This window comes from Nycticebus coucang, chromosome 2 (assembly GCF_027406575.1).
Source record: "Nycticebus coucang isolate mNycCou1 chromosome 2, mNycCou1.pri, whole genome shotgun sequence".
Taxonomy (NCBI): domain Eukaryota; kingdom Metazoa; phylum Chordata; class Mammalia; order Primates; family Lorisidae; genus Nycticebus; species Nycticebus coucang.
Window position 1 is genome coordinate 59,796,969 of NC_069781.1, and position 23,438 is coordinate 59,820,406.

General features: G+C 39.3%; 1 protein-coding gene across 2 annotated transcripts in view; it reads right to left on the bottom strand.

Annotated features, from left to right (window-relative positions):
* Positions 1–23,438, bottom strand: part of ADAMTSL1 (ADAMTS like 1) — a 1,032,656-nt gene that overhangs the window by 90,750 nt on the left and 918,468 nt on the right. For both annotated transcript variants that reach the window (XM_053571995.1, XM_053572002.1), the window contains one exon: positions 22,674–22,801. In XM_053571995.1, the coding sequence (XP_053427970.1) occupies positions 22,674–22,801 (128 nt within the window). The remainder of the gene's footprint in view (positions 1–22,673; positions 22,802–23,438) is intronic.

Genomic DNA, 23,438 nt, shown 5'->3' on the forward strand with positions numbered 1-23,438 from the left:
AATAATGGTAAGTAGCTGGATTCATCTCTTGGTTCTCTATTCTGTTCCAGACATCTACTTCTCTGTTATTGTGCCAGTACCATGCTGTTTTGATCACTATCGATTTATAGTATAGTCTGAGGTCTGGTAGCGTGATTCCTCCTGTTTTCTTTTTATTTCTGAGTAATGTCTTGGCTATTCGAGGTTTTTTTCTGATTCCATATAAAATGAAGTATTATTTTTTCAAGATCTTTAAAGTGGAGCTTTAATAGGGATTGCATTAAAATTGTATATTGCTTTGGGTAGTATGGACATTTTAACAATGTTGATTCTTTCCAGCCATGAGCAGGGTATGTTTTTCCATTTGTTAACATTTTCAGCTACTTATTTTCTTAGAGTTTCATAGTTCTCTTTATAGAGATCTTTCACATCCTTTGTTAGATAAACTCCCAAATATTTCATTTTCTTTGGCACTACTGTGAATGGAATAGAGTCCTTAACTTGTTTTTTCAGCTTGACTATTGTTGGTATATATAAAGGCTACCGATTTATGAATGTTGATTCTGTAACCTGAGTAGCTGCTATATTCCCTGATCATGTCTAAGAGTTTTGTAGTAGAATCCCTGGTGTTTTCCATCTGCGAAGAGTGAAAGTTTGATCTCTTCTGACCCTGTATGGATACCCTTGATAGAATTTTTTCCCCTAATTGCAGTGGCTAAAACTTCCATTACAATGTTAAAGAGCAGTGGAGACAATGGGCAGCCTTGTCTGGTTCCTGATCTGAATGGAATTGATTTCAATTTAACTCCATTCAATATGATATTGGCTGTGGGTTTGCTGTAGATGGCCTCTATCATTTTAAGAAATGTCCCTTCTATACCAATTTTCTTAAGTGTTCTGATCATGAAGGGATGCTGTATATTATCAAAAGCTTTTCCTGCATCAATTGAGAGAATCATATGGTCTTTGTTTCTGTGCTGAATTATACTTACAGATTTACGTATATTGAACCAGCCTTGAGACCCTGGGATAAAACCGACTTGGTCATGATGGATAATTTGTTTGATGTGTTGCTGGATTCTGTTTGTTAGGATCTTGGTGAATATATTTGCATCTATATTCATTAGTGATATTGGTCTATAATTTTCTTTTCTTGTTGGGTCTTTTCCTGGTTTGGGGATCAGGGTGATGTTTGCTTCATAGAACGTGTTGGGTAGTCTTCCTTCTTTTTCTACCTTTTGGAACAGGTTGAGTAATATAGGTACTAATTCCTCTTTAAAGGTTTGGTAGAATTCTGATGTACAGCCATCTGGTCCTGGGCTTTTCTTTTAGGGAGGTTTTGTATGGTTGATGCTATTTCCGAACTTGATATGGGCCTGTTCAACATTTCCACTTGATTCTTGCTAAGTCTTGAAAGGTGACATGCTTCCAAGCATTGGTCAATATCCTTCAGATTTTCATATTTCTGAGAATAAAGTTTCTTGTAATATTCATTAAGGATTTTTTGAATTTCTGAGGAGTCTGTTGTTATTTCGTCTTTGTCTTTCTGATTGATGAGGTTAGAGATTTTACTCTTTTTTTCCTGGTTAGGTTAGCCAAAGGTTTATATATTTTATTGACTTTTTCAAAAAAACCCAACTTTTTGATTTATTGATCTGTTGTATAATTCTTTTGTTTTCAATTTCATTTAATTCTGCTCTAATTTTGGTTATTTCTTTTCTTCTACTGGGTTTGGGGTTGGAATGTTCTTCCTTTCCCAGTTGCTTGAGATGTCCCATTAAGTTAACTTCTTCTCTGTCCGTTCTCTTGAGGAAGGCTTGCAGTGCTATAAATTTCCCTCTCAGGACTGCCTTTGCAGTATCCCAGAGGTTCTGATAATTCGTGTCTTGTCGTTTTGTTCCAAAAATTTGGCAATTTCCTTCTTAATCTCATCTCTGACCCAGCTATCATTCAGCATAAGGTTATTTGACTTCCATGTTTCTGTATGAGTATGCAGATTCCTGTTGTTACTGAGCTCAACTTTTATTCCATGGTGGTCCGAGTAGATGCATGGAATAATTTCTATTCCTTTAAATTTACTGAGGTTCGACTCGTGACCTAAGATGTGATTGATTTTGGAGTATGTTCTGTGGGCTGATGAGAAGAATGTGTATTCAGTTTTGTTGGGATGAAATGTTCTCTAGATGTCTGCTAAATCCAAATGTTGGATGGTTAGGTTTAAATCCAAAATTTCTTTGCTCAGCTTATTATTGGAGGATCGATCCAAAACTGCCAAAGGAGAATTGAAATCTCCAACTATTACAGAGCTGGAGGAAATCAAGTTGCTCATGTCTGTTAGAGTTTCTTTTATAAATTGAGGTGCATTCTGGTTGGGTGCATAGATATTTATAATTGAAATCTCATCATATTGAGTATTACCCTTAACAAATATGAAGTGACAATTCTTATCCTTCCTTACTTTTGTTGGTTTAAAGCCTATTGTACCTGCAAATAAAATTGCAACACCTGCTTTTTTCTGATTACCATTTGCCTGAAATATGATCATCCTTTCACCCTGAGTCTATATTTATCTTTTAAGGTAAGATGTGACTCTTGTATGCAGCAAATATCTGGCTGAGTTTTTGTATCCAGTCAGCTAACCTGTGCCTCTTTATAGGACAGTTTAAGCCGTTTACATAAATGGAAAATATTGATAAGTCTGGTCAGATTTTGGGAATCGAGTTTTTCGAAAGTCCAGTGGACATTTTTAATCCTTTCACCACTGTGGAAGTTGGAGTTTGATCAAAAGTTTCTGAGTGAGTTTACTTTTGTGGTATAGGATTGGGTTGGTCATTATGGAGGATAGGTCTGAGAATATCCCGAAGAGCTGGTTTGGTTATGGCAAATTTCTTCAACATATGAATGTCATTAAAATATTTAATTTCTCCATCATAAATGAAACTCAGTTTAGGTGGATAAGGATCCGGGGTTGAAAGTTATTTTGCTTTAGGAGATTAAAAGTCGATGACCACCCTCTTCTGGCTTGAAAAGTTTCAGCAGAGAGATCTGAAGTCATTCTAATACTCTTTCCTTTGAAGGTAATGGATTTCTTACGTCTGGTTGCTTTCAGAATTTTCTCCTTTATATTAACTTTAGCGAAGTTAATTATGATGTAACTGGGGGATGCTTATTCGGTTGAGTTGTGCTGGGGTTCTGAAACTGTCTGCTATCTGAATTTCAGACTCTCTTGGCATGTGTGGAAAATTCTCTTTCATAATTTCATGGAGAAGGGCCTCTGTGCCTTGCGAGGCCACTTCATCACTTTCAGGGATTCCAATGAGGCAGATTTCAGCCTTCTTTGAATTTTCCCAGAGCTCTCTGAGAGAATGATTCATTTTTGCTCTCCATTTCTCTTCCTCTTTGAGCGTTTGGGAGCATTCAAAGGCTTTGTCTTGAATGTCAGAAATCCTTTCTTCTGCTTGCTCCACTCTGTTACTGAGGGATTCAACTGTATTTTTCAGATCTTTGAGGGCTGCAATTTCTTGCTTCAGTGCGTCAAAATCTTTGGAGGTTTTGTCTTTAAATTCGTTAAATTCTTGAGACAACTTTTGAATTTCTCCTCGAATTTCTAATTCTGACTTTTGAATAGGTCCTTGAATTTCTAATTCCAAATTTTCCTCCATTCTATTAATCTTGTTTGCAATCCAAATTCTGAATTAGATTTCTGACATCTTGGCCAGCTGTTTATGAATGGGATCTTCATTTACATCTGCCGTTATCTTTCCTTGGGGGTGGGGGTTGATCTATTCTGGTTATTCATGTTAGCAGAGTTTTTCCACTGATTCTGCCCCTTGATTGTTTTACACCGTTTGATTTTTCCCCTGGAGCTTTGCTGAGGATCCGTACAGTGCTGAGAAACTGGGGACCTGTTTGGTGTGGTGGGGCTAAGTGATCTGTCTTGTTTTCAGCTGGTCTCTGTTCAACCTTAGTGAAACAGTTACTCTGGGTTGAAGTCTCAGCTGTGAAGAAATGCCAGCAATTAAGTCACCCTGCCCCCCACAGGAAACAATTGGAAAAGGAAAATCAAACCTTCTTACAACCACACACCCAGGGTACCACCTGAATAGTCCTCGGGTGATTGGCTCAGTTCAAAAGGTCCAAATCAATTGTCTCAGTCAGCACCTGTCTAAGGTGGGAGATTTTAAAAGGTCTCTGGCAACTGGATTGCAGGGGTCTGGTGACTACTCAGATATGGCTTGTTCCAGTGCTCTGTGAAGTCAGGAGGACCCACCCAGTCTGGGAAGGTTGATGCCTCCTTCCCCACCTTGCACCTCTGTCACACCCAGGCACTGATAATCCCGCAGGGCTTTGACCCAGTTCCCTGAGTGAACAGATACTGCAGGGGTTTGCACCTGCCTGAATCACAAGGAAATCTATTTCTGTTCAGCCAGGCTGCTGTGCTTTGCCTCTATCTAGCAGGGGGAGGTAAGGCCTGACAACCTCAGGCGCTTGATGGAGGCTGGGGGGTGTTCGCTCAATTCTAGCCCTGTCCATGATTGATGTTACTGACAGAACAGAACAGAACAACTTTGCGGGAATTTGTTTCTGTCCCTGCTAAATTCCCCTGCAGAAGAGAAGGTGGTTTGAGTTCCCAGAGCCTGTGCCTCAGGCCCTGTCTTTGCTCCTGCAGGTTTGTATTCGGTTACCTGTCAGTTCTAGCCTCCTGTCTTCCTTTGTCTATAGGCTGATGATCCCGAGGGCCGGGTGCGTCTTAGACTCAGTAAAGCAGTCCTATGGGTCAGTCCTGCCCTCGGAACGTCCCGGCTCTCTGTGTGTGTTTCTAGTCCCTGCGCTCCACCCAGGCTGGTACCACCTCAGGCAAACCCTTTACTCACGGGGCCTATGTTTCCATCCCAGATCTGTTCCGTGGTGGTTGCCACATGAGTAGATGCCCGGCCTCCTCTGGTTGCCTGGGGAGACAGGGGGTGTGGCTTTGGAATATCTGGGACTGAGCCCTATTGTTGCCAAAAGATGGCTGTTGCTCTGCGCCTTGGGGCACCGCCGCTCCGGTGTGGTTCCCTCTCAGCTGACCATCCTCTCCTCACTCCCGTGCCAGAGTCAATACTGACCAGCTGCAGTTTAGGCCCTGTCCACACCCCTGGAGAAATCACCCAACAATCTGGACTCCTGGGAGACAGGCCTCCAGACCTCAGAGTGAGAGTGGAGGGGAGTGCTGGAAGCTCAGAGTTGCAGGTAGAGAATATATACAGTTTTATGCCTGGCAGGAGAATGCTGTGTCACCCTAGTAGGGGAGGTAGGTCCAGTTTTTAGAGGGTCTCTCCCATGGAGTGTAGCGGGAGGAACTTTGAACTCTGCTCGTTTGTTTGTGGGGCACTCCGAGCCGTTCTCACGGGGGAGGGGACTCCTGTCCGTTTGGTGATAGATTTTGTACCCTTTGTTTGTATCCTTGGGGTTGCACCTCGCCTCAGTGGGGTTGATGTGCGTTCTTCAACCTTCTCTCTTGGTGCAGCTCTAATCCACCAGGTTACTTGCTAAATATCTTTAACTCTCCTTCTGGATGGGAGCCTCTGTGGAAAGCTGGCTTCAGCCAGCCATCTTGTCTCCGCCCCTTCAAGGGCTTATTTTTTAAAACATTAAACTTTTTTCTTTGAGATAACTGTAGATTCACATGTAGTTATAAGAAATAATTTAGAGCAATCCTTTATGCAGTTTCCTTTCTTATATCTTACAAAACTAGATTACAGTATCACGGCCTCCATATCGACATTGATAAAGTTAAGCTACACACATTTCCATCACTAATGAGGACCTCTCATGTTGCTCTCAAAGCCTCCTTAACTTTTTGGCAACCATTAATATAGTTTCCATTTCTATAATGTTGTCACTTTAAGAATGTTATATAAATGGAATCATACATTGGCTTCTTTTTACATTCACAAGAATTCTCTGGAGATTCTTTCAGGTCTCATGTAGCATCATAGTTGCATGGTACATCAACAGTATGTTCCATTTTATTGCTGAGTAGTATTTCTTGGTATGGAAGTTTGTTTAGTAACAGTTTGTTTAGTCATTCACCTGTTGAGTCTGTTATTATTATTATTTTTTTGAGATTTTGAATGTTAGAAATAAAACCACTATAATCGTTCTGGTATAGGTTTCTATGTGCAGATAAATCTTAAATTCTCTGGGATAAATGCCCAGGAGTGCAAGTCCTAGGTCATATGGTAGTTGCATGTTTAGGTTTTTAAAAATTGCCAAACTTTTTTCCAGAATGGTATTTTACTTTCCCTCCACCAATGTTATCAATGACTCAGTTTCTCTGCCTTTTTGCCAGCATTTGGTGTTGTCACTAGTTTTATTTGTGCCACTCTGATCGGTGTGGTGTTAATTTGCATTTCACTAATGGCTAATCATGTTAAAGATATTTTATGCGATTATATCCTATATGTATGCCTTTTTTGGTGAAGTATCTATTTATGCCATTTGAATTTTTTTTAATTAAACTGCTTTTTAGCTATTGAGTTGTTTGAGTTCCTTATATATTCCAGATATTAACCCTTTGCCAGTTACATAGCTTGCAAATACTTTCTCTTCTGCTATAGGTTGTTTTTTCTCTTTTGATTGTTTCTTTTGCTATACAGAAGTTTTTTGTTTGATATAATCCTAAAAGCCAGATGAGGACACACCAAAAATAGAAAATTTGCAAGTTAAGGCTAGAAGAATTAAAATGAAGTAAAAACAATCAAGCATTTGTTAGGAAACACAAAAAGGCAAGAGCCTGTTTCCTTAACCTTTTAAGCTAAAAACAGAAATAAAGGACAGAATACTTAACCAGTTTGAAACAGTTCTATAAATCAGATTCGAAAATGCTGTTTGGGTGTGTTGGAATAGATTAGTAGTTTAGACTAGAAAGTAACTGATGTTTACCCCAAGGGTTAATGTATGTTCTTTTTTAAGGTCAATTTTAATATAGTCCTCTTATCTACCTTCCTATACTTCTTATGTGAGTTTTACATATAATGTACAGGGGAGAGTAGGGAAAAAGCCGTCTATGCCATCTTCCCAGAAGCATAAGTTCTGTATATGTCATGTTTTATAGGCCTTTATCAGCTGGGGATAAAATATAGCACTTCATGCACATGACCATAAAATACAATGAAAAGATTCATTTACTGGGCACCTTGGGGAAATAAGGCCCACATGAGATCATTTTCATATACCCAAAGCTTACTCTTTTGTAAATCAAATGGATTTAATTTTATTTTAACTCTTATATAGGCAGGACACTCTACAATGGCATTCACTCTTCTCTGCCTTCATTAACTGTGAAGAAAACCTTAATTCAGAAATACCCTTTGGACTCATACACCTGCTTTCTGTTTCCTCAAATATCTATTTAGCTGTTATTCCTGCTTATACTGTCCCACAGTCTCATAGCTGAAGCTGTCCTCTTTATTCTCCTCTCCTGTTTGTTTTCAAGGCATAGGTCATTAAACTCATTAGAACTATACTTAAGGGCAGAAACTTGAATAAGGTTCTGAGGATTGTGTATGTGTGTATGTGTGTTGGCTCTCTGAATCTATTTTGACTGTTTAGAGAGGCTTTTTCCATTGTTTCACCTACTTTCCATATATCTGAGGACCTGATCTGACCTGAGGCCAAGTGACTTGGTGCTATAATGACTGGTGAGCATATTGATGTAGGGCAGCTGGCATGACACTGACTAAATACTGGCACTCTGGCCGCACATCCCTACTCGTAAGAAGCTACCCAGCTCTGACTCCAGAGCTACCCTCAATCTCGCCAGCATTGTGTTGCTACACTCCAATGTTACCATCATCTCTGGCTGGACTGTTGCACAGTTTTACCTTACGTCCACTCTTCCCCTGTTATGGTCTCTTATTATGATAGCCAGAGTGATCGTTCTATAATAGAAATCAGATCACACAAATTTTCTGCTTATATTTTTTGGTATTTTTTCAGCGCAGTTATAACAAAATTTGAAGCTCCTTTTCACCAACTATCTTTACACATGAAGGCCCGGCAGTGTCCATCTCCTACTGCACTGACACCACAGGCCCCATCAGTCTGGTGCCCCAGCACACTAGCCTGTCTTTGCTCCAACACGGCAGCACGTCTGCCCTGGCTGCATCCTGTCCCTAACAGCCTCCACCGCTATACTTCTGCATGACTCTGTTCTTCTGGTCATCCAGGTCTCTGTGCAAGTCACACCATTAAAGAATGCATCCTTGCCTTAGTCCTACCAGGTATCATGGGGCCTACTGCCAACTTTATTTTTTTCATAAGCACTGAAACTATCGAATTTATCTTACAGAGTTGTGTGCTCTCTACACTACCCCCTCACCTTATATGTAATCTCCATAAAAGCAGGGATCTTACCTTTCTTGTTCTCTTCTTTATTCCGACTGCTTAATCCTGGCACATAATAGGTCTTTGATACCCAAAACAGCATAATAAAAACATCCCCAACAATACATAAACCTACATATAAAATACAGAATGCCTCCAATATTTTTCCTTTATATGGTAGCACAAAAAGTACGGGCAAGAAAACATATTGGTGATGGGGAAAGGGGAAAATTGATTTGCTCCATGTTGAGGCTACATTCTTAACCCAAGTAAGATTGTTTGCAAAATCCTGTATGATAGTGATATGTTGTACTCGTTCCAAAATATTTGTAGATATTGCTAAGTTTATTAAAAGCAGTTATTATAGTTTTTATGCAATGTAAGCAATAATGTAAAAGATGAGAAGAGGCTATAAAATGATCATCTACAATTCATCAATGTGTTTTGGGAAATAAAAGAAAATTGCTAAGATTAAAGAAAAACTAAAAACTTTAAATTATCACCTTTCCTGATGTTAAAAATATAAAACTTTGTGGTTTATACTTCCAGACTTGCATATACTTTTCATCTGGTGCCATGTAAAGTATCTTTGACCTTGATATTAAATATTCATGAGTCCATGAATAATGAACTTGTGAGAAACCTTTTTTGTTTTTATTTATTTATTTATTTATTTATTTATTTATTGTTGGGGATTCATTGAGGGTACAATAAGCCAGGTTACACTGATTGCAATTGTTAGGTAAAGTCCCTCTTGCAATCAGAGAAACTTTTTTTTAATGGAGATACTCAAAGCATAATCATTTTGAAAATACTTGATTAGATTAGAAAAGAGAAACAGAATACAGTTCTTCAGTAAAACACAAGATCTGAATTTCGTTCAGGTGCTAAATATTAACATATTTTTAAAATTAAAGTGATTGTTTCTTTTTTAAGAAGTGTTAAATGAAAATATGCATGTGTATTATGTGCTGTGTGCATTATTGGGATTTATATTCTTATAACAACTCTGAGACGCAGGCATGTAAAATATTACTATCTTTTGTGTAGACAAGGAACTTAGGCTCACAAAGGCTTGGTAGTTTGCCCAAGGTCACACAGCTAGCAAGTAACAGTGTTGAACTAGACCTAAGATCTTTGACCTAAAGCCCAATGCTTGTTACAGAGGTCCCAAATCCTTGTCTGTAGCTTGATTGAATCCCTAGGGCACTTGTTAAAAACATAATCTGTCCGGCTATAACATAAGAATTGCCCCACTGTTTTATAAAAACAACTGTGCCAATGGGGAAAACAAGGTTTGGGGACCAGAGAGTTTTAGAGTCACAATTACTAAGTTATTTTTCCTATAGGAATTTTAATAATAAAGGTGGGTTTTACAGCTGCAAGTGTATACTATAAAATTCAAATGTCACTGAATTAAATCCAGTCCTTAATTAATTATATTGAGCTTTCACTGAAAAGTAATGGCCTTTTTCCTGTTGGTAGAGGAGCTGTCGTTAGTACAGGCTACTTCCTATATATCCTTATTGCCTTCATAATCTGTTGTAAGACAAAGCACAAAGTTACCCAAGTATTTATAATCAAAAGAAGTTTATAATAAAAACAATTTTTCTTAATCAATTGGCCCTCTTACATCTATTAGAAAAATGCTTGCTTATATTTCTGAGTCCCACTCCAGATCTACTAAATCTCAGTCTCAGGTGAGGGAGTGGAATCTGTGATCTCTACTCCTACCAAGTTCCTGGGTTATCCTGATAGGCAGCCATGTTTGGCATCAGAACATTGTCTACCTTTAGTTTTCTTTTAACTGGTTCATCAGCTTCCTGGTAAGAGATGTCCTTTGAGACAACATTAGTTCTCTATTAGAATATTTTAAGTTGGAACTCTTACTTTAATGGCCAACTAAAAAAAATCAATAGCCTATTTTAGATCATCTGCTCACCTAATAATTACACGCTGCTGTGTGATGACTGCCATGGGCTGCCAGTGCCTATGTTGTATGATCACAATCATGTTGATCTTAACTAATGCTGTTTTTAAGTGTAGAAGTTAACTAAGAAGAATGAAGATGCAGAGAAGAAGTGAAATGAACACTTGTATGTTTGTGCTAAGACAGATAAAAAAAAGTCATGGCACACTGTACTTTTAGAACAGGCAAAACAGAAAAGAACTCAGAGAGCTGAATCGTCCACATGGAGTCCCCTATGGCTAGAGCTGCACCTCGACAGTCAGTGTTACGCACCTTTCTGCAAGGAGCAGCCACCTAGTGTCAGCAAGTCAGCATTGGGTTGCAGATGAGGGTTGATTTATAGAAATGAACAGGCTTTACAGATTATTTAACCTGTAAATTTATTTGTGTTATAGCTCAGTGAGAGCTATACACAAAAGGAGATTATGCCAAGGTTTGTATCTGTATAAATGTATGAAAAATAAAAAAATCGAAATAAATGCAAGCCTTTCTTGCATTATGAGGGCAAATATGAATAATCAAGCCCCTCCTAGAGAGTCAGACGCAGACACAGAAGCATTAAGAGAATCGTTGTTGCTCTGCTCCTTAGACCGCACTGTACCCACAGCATAGTTTTGGATATGGTCCTGGTTAGACGTAATATGTAATGGGGGACATAGAGCCTTGCCAGTAAGCAAGGGCAGTCACGGTACCAAGAGCAAACCTGAGGGGTGACTAACGCTTCCATGTCAGCATCTAAGGATAGAAACATCATCTGGGAAGGGGCATGACTTCATGATGCCTTTAAAACAGAGGTGTCCTGCAAACCAGGCACTGATCCCAAAGGACAAGAGACACGAGGGGACAGATGAGTAGCCCCTAAAGCAAATGCCAGAAATCCATTTCTGTGCACAGACAGGGCCATGGCTCAGATCTCTTTCTCTCAAGTCTGATTCTGGGTAAAATCAAAATTCATGTGGGAAAAAACATGAACACGTGCTTGAAAAATATCCTCAGCCTAATATAAAGGTGATGGAGAGAGGAGACATAGGAGAGGGAAGTTTGTTTTTGAAAGAAGCTGACAGCAGAGAACATTCTCAGTAAAGTTTTTTCAGGGCTGAATCCCAGGCCTTTGCTAATAGAAACTTTATTTAAAATGCCACAATGTCTTCCACTTGAGAAGCCCTGGTGAAGAATGACTTGCTATTTAGGTAGACCCGTTTCCTCTTTCCTGTACACACAGCTGATGATTTCCCAGGCTCTCTGTCCTTATATATGAATTCCAGCAGGTGGAACATGAACAGAAGTGAAGTGTACCTCTTCTTGGCCCAGAATATAAAACCTCCTGTGAAATTCTTTTCAGCTTTATATGAGCAAGAAATAAACGATCATATTTTAGCCATCATGTATTTATAGGTCTGTGTTTTATAGCAGTTAGCAAGTGCTACTTTATCTAGGCTTACTGAATGTTAACTCATTGAATAAATGAATCACATGGGTCTTCTTTCACTTCTTCTAACATTATAAGTCGCAAATGTGATTTTAAAATGATTTTTACCTAACCTTAGCCATCAAAAATAAATTGTACTTGGAAGACCTCAGATTCTCAGCGTTTGGCTAGAGGCCATCCAGGCTAGGAAGTGTGCCTGTGCCTCCTTCCAGGGAGCAGAGGGCATGGGGAACTGGGCAACGATAGAAACAAGGGCTGTGGCTCAGGTAGATCTGCCCGGTTTGGAGATTACCTGAGAGCTCTAGGAGGACACTACATGGCAAATAGGTTTTAGATTCTGAAGCCAAAGCCAGTGATTGGCAGTCTTCCTGGAGCACTGTTCAGATACAGATTCTGGGTTACATTCGTCAAGGCTGAACAGCAAAAATGCCTGATGAACTAGTGATGCCTGTAGTCGGCATGGACAGGAAGGGGCTGTTTACAGGTCACATGTCCCAACTTCATCACTTAATAGCTTGTGCCCTTAGGCAAGTTATTTAATCCCTTTGTGCCTTAGTTTTCTACTTCTGGTGGCTGAGAGAAACAAGTAAATTAATGCCTATAAAGCTATTAGAACAATGCCTTAGCACAGCGGGAGGTTTCAAGACACTTTCTGCTACAACTCAATGAGAAAACACTATGAGGACCAGTACTGGGACTTTCTGATAAATGAAAGAAAATGCTCAGAAAGGAAAAGGTTAAAGAAAAGAAAGGGGAAGAAGACAGAAGAGGAGAGAGAACAGATCTATTAGTAAGAAGGAATTAAAGAGCTTCTATTTAGAAAAACTCTGAGAGGAATGTTTATTGCAGCCCAATTCATAATTGCTAAGTCATGGAAAAAGCCCAAGTGCCCATCGATCCACGAATGGATTAATAAATTGTGGTATATGTACACCATGGAATATTATGCAGCCTTAAAGAAAGATGGAGACTTTACCTCTTTCATGTTTACATGGATGGAGCTGGAACATATTCTTCTTAGTAAAGTATCTCAAGAATGGAAGAAAAAGTATCCAATGTACTCAGCCCTACTATGGAACTAATTTATGGCTTTCATATGAAAGCTATAATCCAGTTATAACCTAAGAATATGGGGAAGGGAGAGAGGGAGGGGAGGATGGACGGAGGGAGGGTGATTGGTGGGATTACACCTGTAGTGCATCTTATAAGGGTACATGTGAAACTTAGTAAATGTAGAATATAAATGTCTTAACACAATAACTAAGAAAATGCCAGGAAGGCTATGGTAACCAGTGTGTTGAAAATATGTCAAATGGTCTATAAAACCAGTGTATGGTATCCCATGATAGCATTAATGTACACAGCTATGATTTAATAAGAAAAGAAAAAGAAAAACTCTGAGAGCATCAGTGTTGTCAGAGGAAGAAATATCATATATGATGAATTCTCCCTAATCTGGTATCCATATCCGGACAGATGCAGAGCGCTTAAAAGTCACGCAGTGGCTGCTCTTATTAAAGACCCCAAAGTACCCATTTCCAGAGATGCTATGAAACAACACATGGCAGACTGACTTGCTGGTGGCCCCTGTGAAAGCTGTGATATCCACGATAGACCCAAACCTCAACTCAGAACAACACTGAAGAAGACAGTGATGCCTTCTAAATAAAGCTTTCAATATACAGTGATATGTGAGCATAGTATAAAGCAATATTTGAGTATAAAGCAATCAAGTCTTATAAATTTCACATATTTTCAACACCTAAAACTAATAAACAAATTATGTTCAGTCCAAATTTAATCAAGGAACAATATCTTGTAATGAGTGAGTATATCAAAGAAAAATCTTTTTTTCTTTTTTATTAAATCATAGCTGTGTACATTGATATGATCATGGGGCATCATTTACTAGCTTCACAGACCGTTTGACACACTTTCATCACACTGGTTAACAAATGCTAGACTCTGCTTACACTGCAATTATCATAGGTCTTTCACAAAAGCTCCTTGAGTTAAATGTTAAAAGACTCCCTGTAATAAAAATTTCCCAACTAAAAGTTTTAAAACTTACGAGTTTGAAACAACGTTTAAGAGAGTAAAGTCCGTGGGAACCTAGGAAAGCCCTTGCAAACACCAGCAGCATCTTATACACCTGACATTAATAATAATAGTTCTTGATTATTGATGTCCAGCTATCATTCCTTGCTGGCTGGAAACTTCTCCAGATCTCACTACTCATGAGCATAGTATAAGGCAATTAGACTAGTATTGCTTTGTCACAAATAATAGTCATATTAACATGCACCATCTTCTCTTAGTCTGGCTTTCCGTTCCGATCCCTTTCCTATCTCACAGCGCAGGAATTGTTTACTCTTTGTTGTCCCGCTGTCTTTCTTGCAGGGTCTCCTTCCCTCTCCCTCCTGCCTCCCGAGTCAGCACTCAAGCTTTCAGTCCACTCTACGTACGCTGGGCCCTTTGCCCTTACCGGTGCTCTGAGAACTTTTCCTCCCATTTGTTATTTTGCCAAGACTTCATTGGAAAACCTGTACTTCTTGTCATCAAATCTTCCGTTTCCCAAAACAAAGTCAATTTTCAATGTTAGAATTTCACGTAAGGAGAGTTTATAGCTGATGGTGATAGATGGGGATTTCTGTCATTTATTTTTATGCAAGAAATTCCTAGAACTCATGGGTCTAAAAGAGACCCAGGAGAGCATCTGACTAAATCCCCTCTATTTACAACCAGGAAACCAGTTTATAGTTCTGAATCTGCTTATAAATTTGGAAATAACACAAATACTTTCCTTAGGATCTTATATTATTATAGTAGGTTTCCTTTTTACTAATAGTAAAAACAAACTGTTTCTCTCCCACCTAAATCATTACATGGTTTCTGTTGGTACAAGCTAATCAAATAAATTGTGATTAACCCCCCTTTGTATAACACTGTCTGCAAAGTGAGGTATAATACATAAGCAGAGGATATAAAAAACAGAATCTTAATCAGAGGGTTCTGGTAGTCTCCAGACTATATTCACAGCACAAACATGTTTAGCCCAAAAATAATTTTTGAAAATTTGAATTAGTTGTGTTCAGTTAAAAATGTGTTCCAGTTTTGTTTTTTTTTAAACTATGTATTGGTTTAGCTTTTTTGAAATTATTGGAAGGGTTAGCAATATTAAATTTGCATTTGGGAGATACCAGTCAGATGAAAATGAGCTGTGCCCTGGTAGGTGGAATAATGACCTCCCAAAGATGTCCACGTCCTAATCCCTAGAGTCTGTGATGATGTCCATGTCCTAATCACTAGAACCTGTAACACAGGAAAGGGGAGTTAAGGTTGAAGGGAATTCAGGCTGCTAATCTGCTGAAACTAAAATAGGGAGATTATCCAAGGTTATCTAGGAGGGCCCAGTCTAATCACATGAGCTCTTAAGGTCAGAACAGGGAAGATGGAAGAATATGTTAGAGTTAGGGAGCGTGAAGTCAACCCATCACTGCTGGTTTTGAAGATGGAAGAAGGTGACCATGAGCCAAGGATTACTATGGCTTCCAGGAGCTGGGAACAGCACTCAGGTTGTAGCCAGAAAGAAAACAGGGACCACAGTCCTGGGTCACATACAATTAAATTCTGCTAACAACTCAAATGAGCAGACAAAGGATTCTCCTAGAACTCATGGGTCTAAAAGGAATGCATCCTGTTGACATCTTTTGTTGTTACTGTTGTTGCTGTTAATTTCAGGTTAACATGAGGGTACAAATAACCAAGTCACAATATTTGAATTTGTTGGGTAGTGTCCCTCCTATAGTTCTGTCTTGCACCCCAAAAGGTGTGCCATATAGCCTTACATTGTGCTCATTCAGTGGGAACACCCCAATCCGCTCTCTCCGTACCCTCCTCCCTTTTCCCCTCCCCCCAACTTGAAATGAAATGAGTTTTTCTACTATGTGGGTGTGAACTAGATCATCTACTGGCTTTATGTATTAGTAGTGAGTACATTGGATATTTGCTTTCCCATTCTTATGATACTTTACTGAGAAGAATGTGTTTTAACTTCATTCAGGTTAATACAGAAGATGTGATGTCACCATCTTTTTAATGGCTGAATAATATTTCATGGTGTACATATACCACAGTTTGTTAATCCATTCCTGAGTTGATGGGCATTTAGGTTATTTTCACATTTTGGTGATTGTAAATTGAGCTATGATAAACCATCTAGTGCATATGTTCTTATGATAAAATGAATTTTTTCTTCTGGGCAGATACTTAGTAGTGGGATTGCAGTGTCAAATGGGAGGTTTAATTTGAGTTCTTTGAGGCTTATCCATACTTCTTTCCAAAGACATTAGTCTGTAGTCCTTCCAAAAATGCTTCTTGACATCTTGATTTTAGGTTGTTGAGAGTATATCAGACTTCTGACCCACAAAACTATCAGAATATCACATATACTATAGTATATTTATATTGTTTTAAGCCGCTAAGCATGGGGTAATTTGTTATGGCAGCAATAGAAAACTAATACAGCAGCCATGTACACTCCCCATGTCACCAAAGTTATCCCTTTAACAAAAATATATAGAAATGATTAATAAGCACACAAAAATAAAGTTGATACCATAAGTCATTATGGAAATGTAAATTAAAATCACAATGAAATACCACTGCATACTCATGAGGATAACTATAATAAAAATGACTGATAATAACAAGGATTGGTAAGATTATGGAGAAACTGGAACTCTCATACATCTTTGGTGGAAATGTAAAATGGAACATTGTTGGCAGTTTCTTAAAAAGTTCAACTAAAATGTGCCATACAACTCAGCAATTTCACTCTTAGGATATATACCTAACAAATGAAAAGTATGTCCACACAAAAACTTGTATGTGAATCTTTATAGCATTATTTATAGTAGTTCAAAGGTGGAAATAACCCAAAATGCCCATCAACTGATGAACAGATTAAATAAAGTGTTGTCTATTAATATAATGGAATATTATTCCACTATAGAAAGGAATAATGCTACAAATGGGATGAATTTTGAAAATATTATCACGCTATAAGAAAGAAGTCAGTAACAAAGGACCATGTACTATTGATTCCATTTATATGAAATGTCCAGAATAGGTAGATTTGTGGAGATAGAAAGTATATTAGTGATTGCCTGGGCTTAGGGAATGGGAGGATTGGGGAATGTTGGCTAGGAACAGAGTTCGCTTTGAGAATAAAGAAAACATACTGAGTGTCATGATGGATGCACAACTCTAAATATACTAAAAGCTATTTAACTGTACACTTTAAGTGGGTGAGTTGTATGGTACATTAATTATTATAATTATACCTTGATAATTCTGTTAAAAGAACCAACCCTGGATTATAGTGATGGTCACATAGCTATATAAGTTGGCTAAAATCTCTGAATTGCACTCACAATGGGCGAATTTTATTATATATAAATTATGGCTCAGTGAAGCTGAAAATAGTTTTAATCTGATTTAATTTTTTTTGGTTATTCAGGGTCAACATTGTCACTACTAATTAATTATCTTGCATAAAAGATTAGGAGGAATTGGAATTTCTTTGCCCTTAAAGTTCTGTTTAGCTGACATGCGTTCAACATTAATATTGCAGTGCTATTAGGCTTTAAGGAAGTGGGGAGGGCTTTGACTGCCTGTTCCTGAACATTCCAAGCTGCATGGTTTCACTTTCCTGTATTTGTTTCCATTACCATAGATATTTACCCTGTTTCCCTGAAAATAAGACATCCTCTGAAAATAAGACCTACTTACAGGAAAGATAAGATGTCCCCTGAAAATAAGACCTAGCGCATCTTTGGGAGCACACCTGTCTTATTTTCGGGGAAACAGGGTAGATATTTCTTCCAGTGCTAGTGAGTCACGTCACCCAGGTTACTGCCATCATCTCTGCTAGGAAGTGGAGTGCATTGCTCCTGAGATTAAAGCAGCAAATGGCTCTGTCATAACTTCTTCCGCATCTTCCTCTGCAGAGTCCTTGCCGAGGGACCCCGTACCTAGTATAGTCACGTGATGCTGTAGCCACTCCTAGCAACCATTAACCAAAAGATACAGTATATCTACTCCCTGTCCAGCTACCCATCCATCCTGCATAGATGTGGGAATTGCTTTTCCAGGATGGACACAGGCTAACACGGACCATTTGTACTTGCTTAGTTGTTTCCTCTAGTCTACTGGGCAGCTGAGGTAAGTTGATGCTCCCGCTGTACTTTCGGTGATTTCTGTAAAATGTGGGGCCTTTGGTGGGCATTCTGAACATCGGTGTTTAGTGAGAAAAACTTACGAGCCTTGGAGACTTAGTATTCTATCAGATACTGAGGTCCCCTGGACAGCGGCTTGAATCAGACAACAGCCTGTGGGCTCAGAGTACCAGTAGGAACACAGTCACACCTGTGCCTCTTTCCCTTTGATCCAGTGCCCTGGAGCAAGTTTTCCTTGGCCAGGTGTTGCCATTGGTGATAAGGCCCTCTCTGAGTCTAACTCTGGGAAGCAAAACCCTTGTCTGCTCAACAGAATGGCTAGGTAAAAAATTCAGACATGCCAATTTGAAATGACTTATATTTATGAAAAACTTAATTTCTTGTCTTTATTGTAGCTACTAAATTATGATGGGCAGGGACAGAAAAAGAAAAATTTCACAAAACAACTGCCCTTTATTTTAATTTTTCCTGTGATCTCTTTATTAGACACAATGTGAATGTTGAATTTTTTATTCAACTTATAAAAAAACAGAAAAGCATGCCAGGAAAGGAGAAATATTATCTGTCTCTCCCTTCCTGTGAAAACATCAGATGAGCTCATCTGTGTTCTCTACTTTCAATGAAAGATACACTCATCCCTCAGCCCTCATCTTCTTCTCATTTTCCACTGATGATGTCAGACAGGCCTTATACTATCTCTTTTGTGATCTTATTAAATCAATGACAACCAAAAATTTTCCCTTTTGTCGATGACCTCATCGATGATCTACACCTGCAGAGGCCCTTATCTGCATTGTTAAGTCCAGCTAAACTCTACTGATCCAGACTGAAGCAATTTATCAGGAAACTACTGCTTTCCTTCAAAACCCTGCCCTGGCCACTCAGATTTGGAAGGTTTCTGAGCAATATGTCTGAGGGCTGAATCTGACTGGCTAGGATGGTTCTCCAATCTCTGTGCTTATCTCTGTACATAACAGAAACTCTCCTTTACCTAGCTCTGTTTGTCCCTATATACAAAGAAATCAATATTTGAAATGTTAGGTATATGACATTTTGGTGACATTCTGATAATCCTCTCCCTGCAATCTTCCTTTCCTATAAATTGCTCTGATATATCTACGCTCTGGGTTGAGAAACAGGCTTCCAGTTAAGTAAATTCAGGGCAGAGGAATTTTGTCCCACTTAGTCTAAACGGCTGTGAGTTCTGTAGGCTGTCCCTGAGCAGGAAAACACGGATCATCTCCATGCTGAGAGACACCTGCAAGGTTACTCCCAAGTCTCTGAAACTTACAAGATAAAAATCAACACATAATGGAAAAGTTTGGAGAGAAAAAAAGGAATGAACAACAATATTTTATAGGCTAAAATGGGAAGAGTGAGAAAGGTTTAGCTCTATTAGTATGTCTACACGGTGTTTACATGTTTAAAGATCAATTGTGTAGAGAGTAAGCAAGAGAACGAAAATGAACATGAGTGACAGGATTGACAACACGCTGAACCAGGGGACAGAGGTCTTGCTGTGGCCGGGGAGAGTTCATCAGGCCTCTCTCCGTGGCCCAGGTGAAATACTCCTCATCAGAAGCCACCTCTCCCTTGCTCTGAATCCAGGCACTCCAAGTACTGTCTAGTGGGTGAATTCAGCTTCCCTAGTCAACACTGAGACACACAGGGAGAAAGAGCTGCTTTACAAAGGGTTTGTGAACATTCTGGGCTGGTCTCTGCCAAGGGGTCTCTCCCACTGCCAAAATGAGTTGGCTTTTGGTTTATGCATTATCTTCTCAATAATAAGCTAAATAAAAATAGCTGAATAGCTTAAAGAATTAAGGGCTGTATTCAGGACAATTACAAATGTTTTATATGAGTCAATGCATTTAGTCTCCACAAGAGCCTTCTGACACCATTTTATAGATGAAAAAATTGAGGCAGTGACTGTAAAGAAGTTGCTCAAGGTTATACAGTTTAGGAACTGACAGATACAGGCTTCAAACCTAGACGCCAAGGCACCAGAGCCTATGGTTTTAGCTGCCACAGGCAAATATCCCAGCATCTTATCAATAATGCTCCAAAGGAAAGATCGAAGCCCATACTTTCCTTAGAAAATCATGGGGAAGGCTGATTAGTCTCAATTTTTTTCCCCTTTGCACTGCATTTATACTAAAGTCTAGGAAAAAAAACTCCACAGTTTCTTAAAAAGTAGGGTAACACCAAGATTACTAGTAAACATTTGACTGCAAGTGAATGGAATCAGTTTCTAAGTCCATACTTGAAAAATATTGGTGTTAAGACTTACACTGAAAAAACATGGAAGCAGAGTTGCATTAATGTTTAGAATTATTTTTAGGATGTGTTTCATTCCAGAAGAGCTAGAGAAAGAAAAGGAAGGTTTATTGAGTATAAACAATGTGCCTGGCATTGGGTTAAGTGCTTTTTCACATGAGCAATCTTATTTAACCCCACAACAACGCTGTAAAATAGTATTAATTTCATTTTTACAGACAAGAACTCAGATTTCGTGAGGTTACATACTCCATTCAAGATCACATAGCTAATAGCCATTATAATTGGCAATCGAATTTAGAAATGCTTGACACCTACTCGCCCCTCCCCCAATTTAGGTTCTATGCAGGTTAGATCTTATAAACTGCTAAGCAGAATCTTGATGCATGCATTTGAAGTAAATAGTAATTATCTCTCGATTCTAGGTAGTCATTTATCCATTTCTTGCCTTCACTAGTCTAGGAACATTATGGAACATAAAATTCAGGTTTTATTTATTGCTGTATGTCCCACAATACTTAGCAGAAGGTATGCTCAGAACAGCAGCTGGTGAGCTCCTAACAGTGTGTGCAGATGCTGGCACAGTGTGGATGACACTCTCAGGTAAAGATGCACAGAGGCATCTGCACATTTGGAGCCTTTATTTTTAAAGGGACAGCTCGATAGACTTGCCAGCAGACCTGAACAAGCCCCAGCAGCTGAAGTACAAGGACACAGCCCTCTATGCCCTGGGTGTGGTGTCTGTGATCATACTTCATCAGTCAGCCCCTTTCCTCCCCTTCCCTGGTGCCTCTTTGGGCCTCTCTGTCTCTCTTCTCTGGCTTTGAACCTGTTGGCAGCCTCCAATAGCTGCTCTTCAAAGAGCCGAAGACAAGCCTGATGTTACAATTGTCTTGCTTAATTCCAGACAGGTTTCCATTAATCGTATTAAATTCGGGTGAACAAAAGGCATTTAGTCTGTGACAGAGCTGAACCATATCTGGATAAATATAAACAAGAGAGTTAATCCTCCAAGAGCCGCTATTTGCCAGCAATTGAAAGGATGTCAGCAGTGCCCTTGCTGAAGCAGGTTGGAGGGTAGACAGCAGGAGAGAGTTAGCAAAATTGGTGCTGAGCATCTGGACTCTCGTATAAAGAGGGGAATAAAGATTGCAACTGGAATACATTAGTGGAAAATAAAATGTTTTATTCACAAAAAAGAGTAGGCATTAATAAATGTAGTCTTTAATCCAGCCCAAGGTCCTTACCTTGCCTTCTTCCTCATTGACTTTGATCTTCCCTGCAAAGCTGCCTACTAAAGGTCCCTTCTCAGATCAGCTTAAGGTCATGGGGGCAGAAATACTGCTGCTAAACAGACATGCAAGGGAGTAGCATGTGTGACTGGAGAACAGTGTGACAACATAATCCCCTCATGGACAGATGAGGTCAGTGTGGGGTGATGTTGGCTTTTCTAGCACCTACTGAATCATCTGATGAGAGCAGCAACTGAAAGGAACACATACAAACACATGCAACTCAGAGCCACAAAGACTGTATGGCCCAGATCTGAGAAAACGATCCTGTTTTGGTAGAATCAATGGGGAAGTCAAGAGAACAGTGATCTGGGACTTAGAAGAACTCAGTTTCCTTCTTTTCCCTGCCACTCACTGAACAGCTGTGTGACCTCAGGTTGCCTGGCTTCTGAGAAATGAGGGCACTGGGCCCCAGGTATCTAAAGTCTCTTTCAGTTTCTAAAGCATGGCTTTGTTCTAGGCAAAGAGTTTTATAAAAGCGCTCTAAGTCCGTTACTACAAGACAATAACTTTGTGAGACATTCTACTGAGTTGTGATGTTCTTAAGTCCCCACATGTAGAATGCTTAGTCTGACCTCTATAGATACAGGCAAAATGTTGGCAGGTCCATTAAAATAAGAGGTTGAAATAAAACAGAAGCCAAGAGAAGTTCTAAGGAAAACACCTACTCCAAGCCATGACTAAAAGAATTCCAATGACTTGTGAGTTTTAAAGACTTTTTTGCAACAGGTGGAACAAGGAGAAATTGCAGGATCCAAAAGAGTGTTCAGTAACCATAACTCATGATGCGTGTTTCCTGACACGCTACTTACTTGCACATAACATTATTGTGCATAACGTTCTTTCTGCCTGGAGTAGTTCCCCTATCTCTGTTTATCAAAATTCCATTAATCCTAACTCCAAGACCTTCCAGCAGGAGGGAAGTGTCCTTGCATACTCTTTGGTTATCAGTTACAGCACTTAACTAACTTTGATTCTATTATAATTATAGATTATAAACTCTCTGATGGCAGGGTCTGGGTTTCATTTATCTATGTGTCCCTGGGCCTGCTTGATACACGGTAGGCAGTATGCAATGAAGATGTGTGAAGTGAACTCAACAGAGATCTTCAGGTTACCTGCTAGTGTGACGGCAATGGAGACAGAGTCATATCCCAAGGCATTTGTGGCATTGCATGTGTAGAAACCCACGTCAGCTTCCACTGGTGCCAAGATCTGTAAGGAATCATCTGGCTGTAGCAGAATCCTGGAGCAACAGAAAAGAAATGTAGACCTGGTCAGGTCAGTGGATTCGTTTTTGGCATTCAGTACTGGTAGGGTGGAAAGGAATCTCAGGGTGTACACAGAACCCTTTTTTAACAACAGGGACAAACCAGCAACATAGACATTCAGGAGCCCAGGCTTCCCTGCCATTTGATTGATGTGGTTCTGGTAGTAGTCTTAAATTAGGGAGTATTTTATTGCTTGTGAAAATCAAAGTAGGTTGATTGCTTGATCTAAATGCTATAGTTGGAGCAGACGACATCTTTGCACTGCATTCATACAACACACATGCATCAGGAGTGGGAGGGTATGCTAGAAAAATTGGTTCAGATAAATTTGGGGAAGGCTCCTTAAGGAAAAGACAAAGTTACAAAGGAGTGGAGCTTGGTTGGATGGTGGGAAAAAGATGAGGCTTTCAGGTATGAAGAAAGCCATCTGTTAAGGCTTGGAGGTGAAAGCAAGCCAGCCAGGAATCAGACAGCCACCAGAGGTTCTTGATGTGTAAATCTAAAGGAAACTGTATGCATAATACCCTCTCAATTCTAAGCAGTCATAGATGTCTATTGTCTTCATTTGCCTGTAAACATTATGGGGCACAAAACTCAGGTCTTAATCATTGC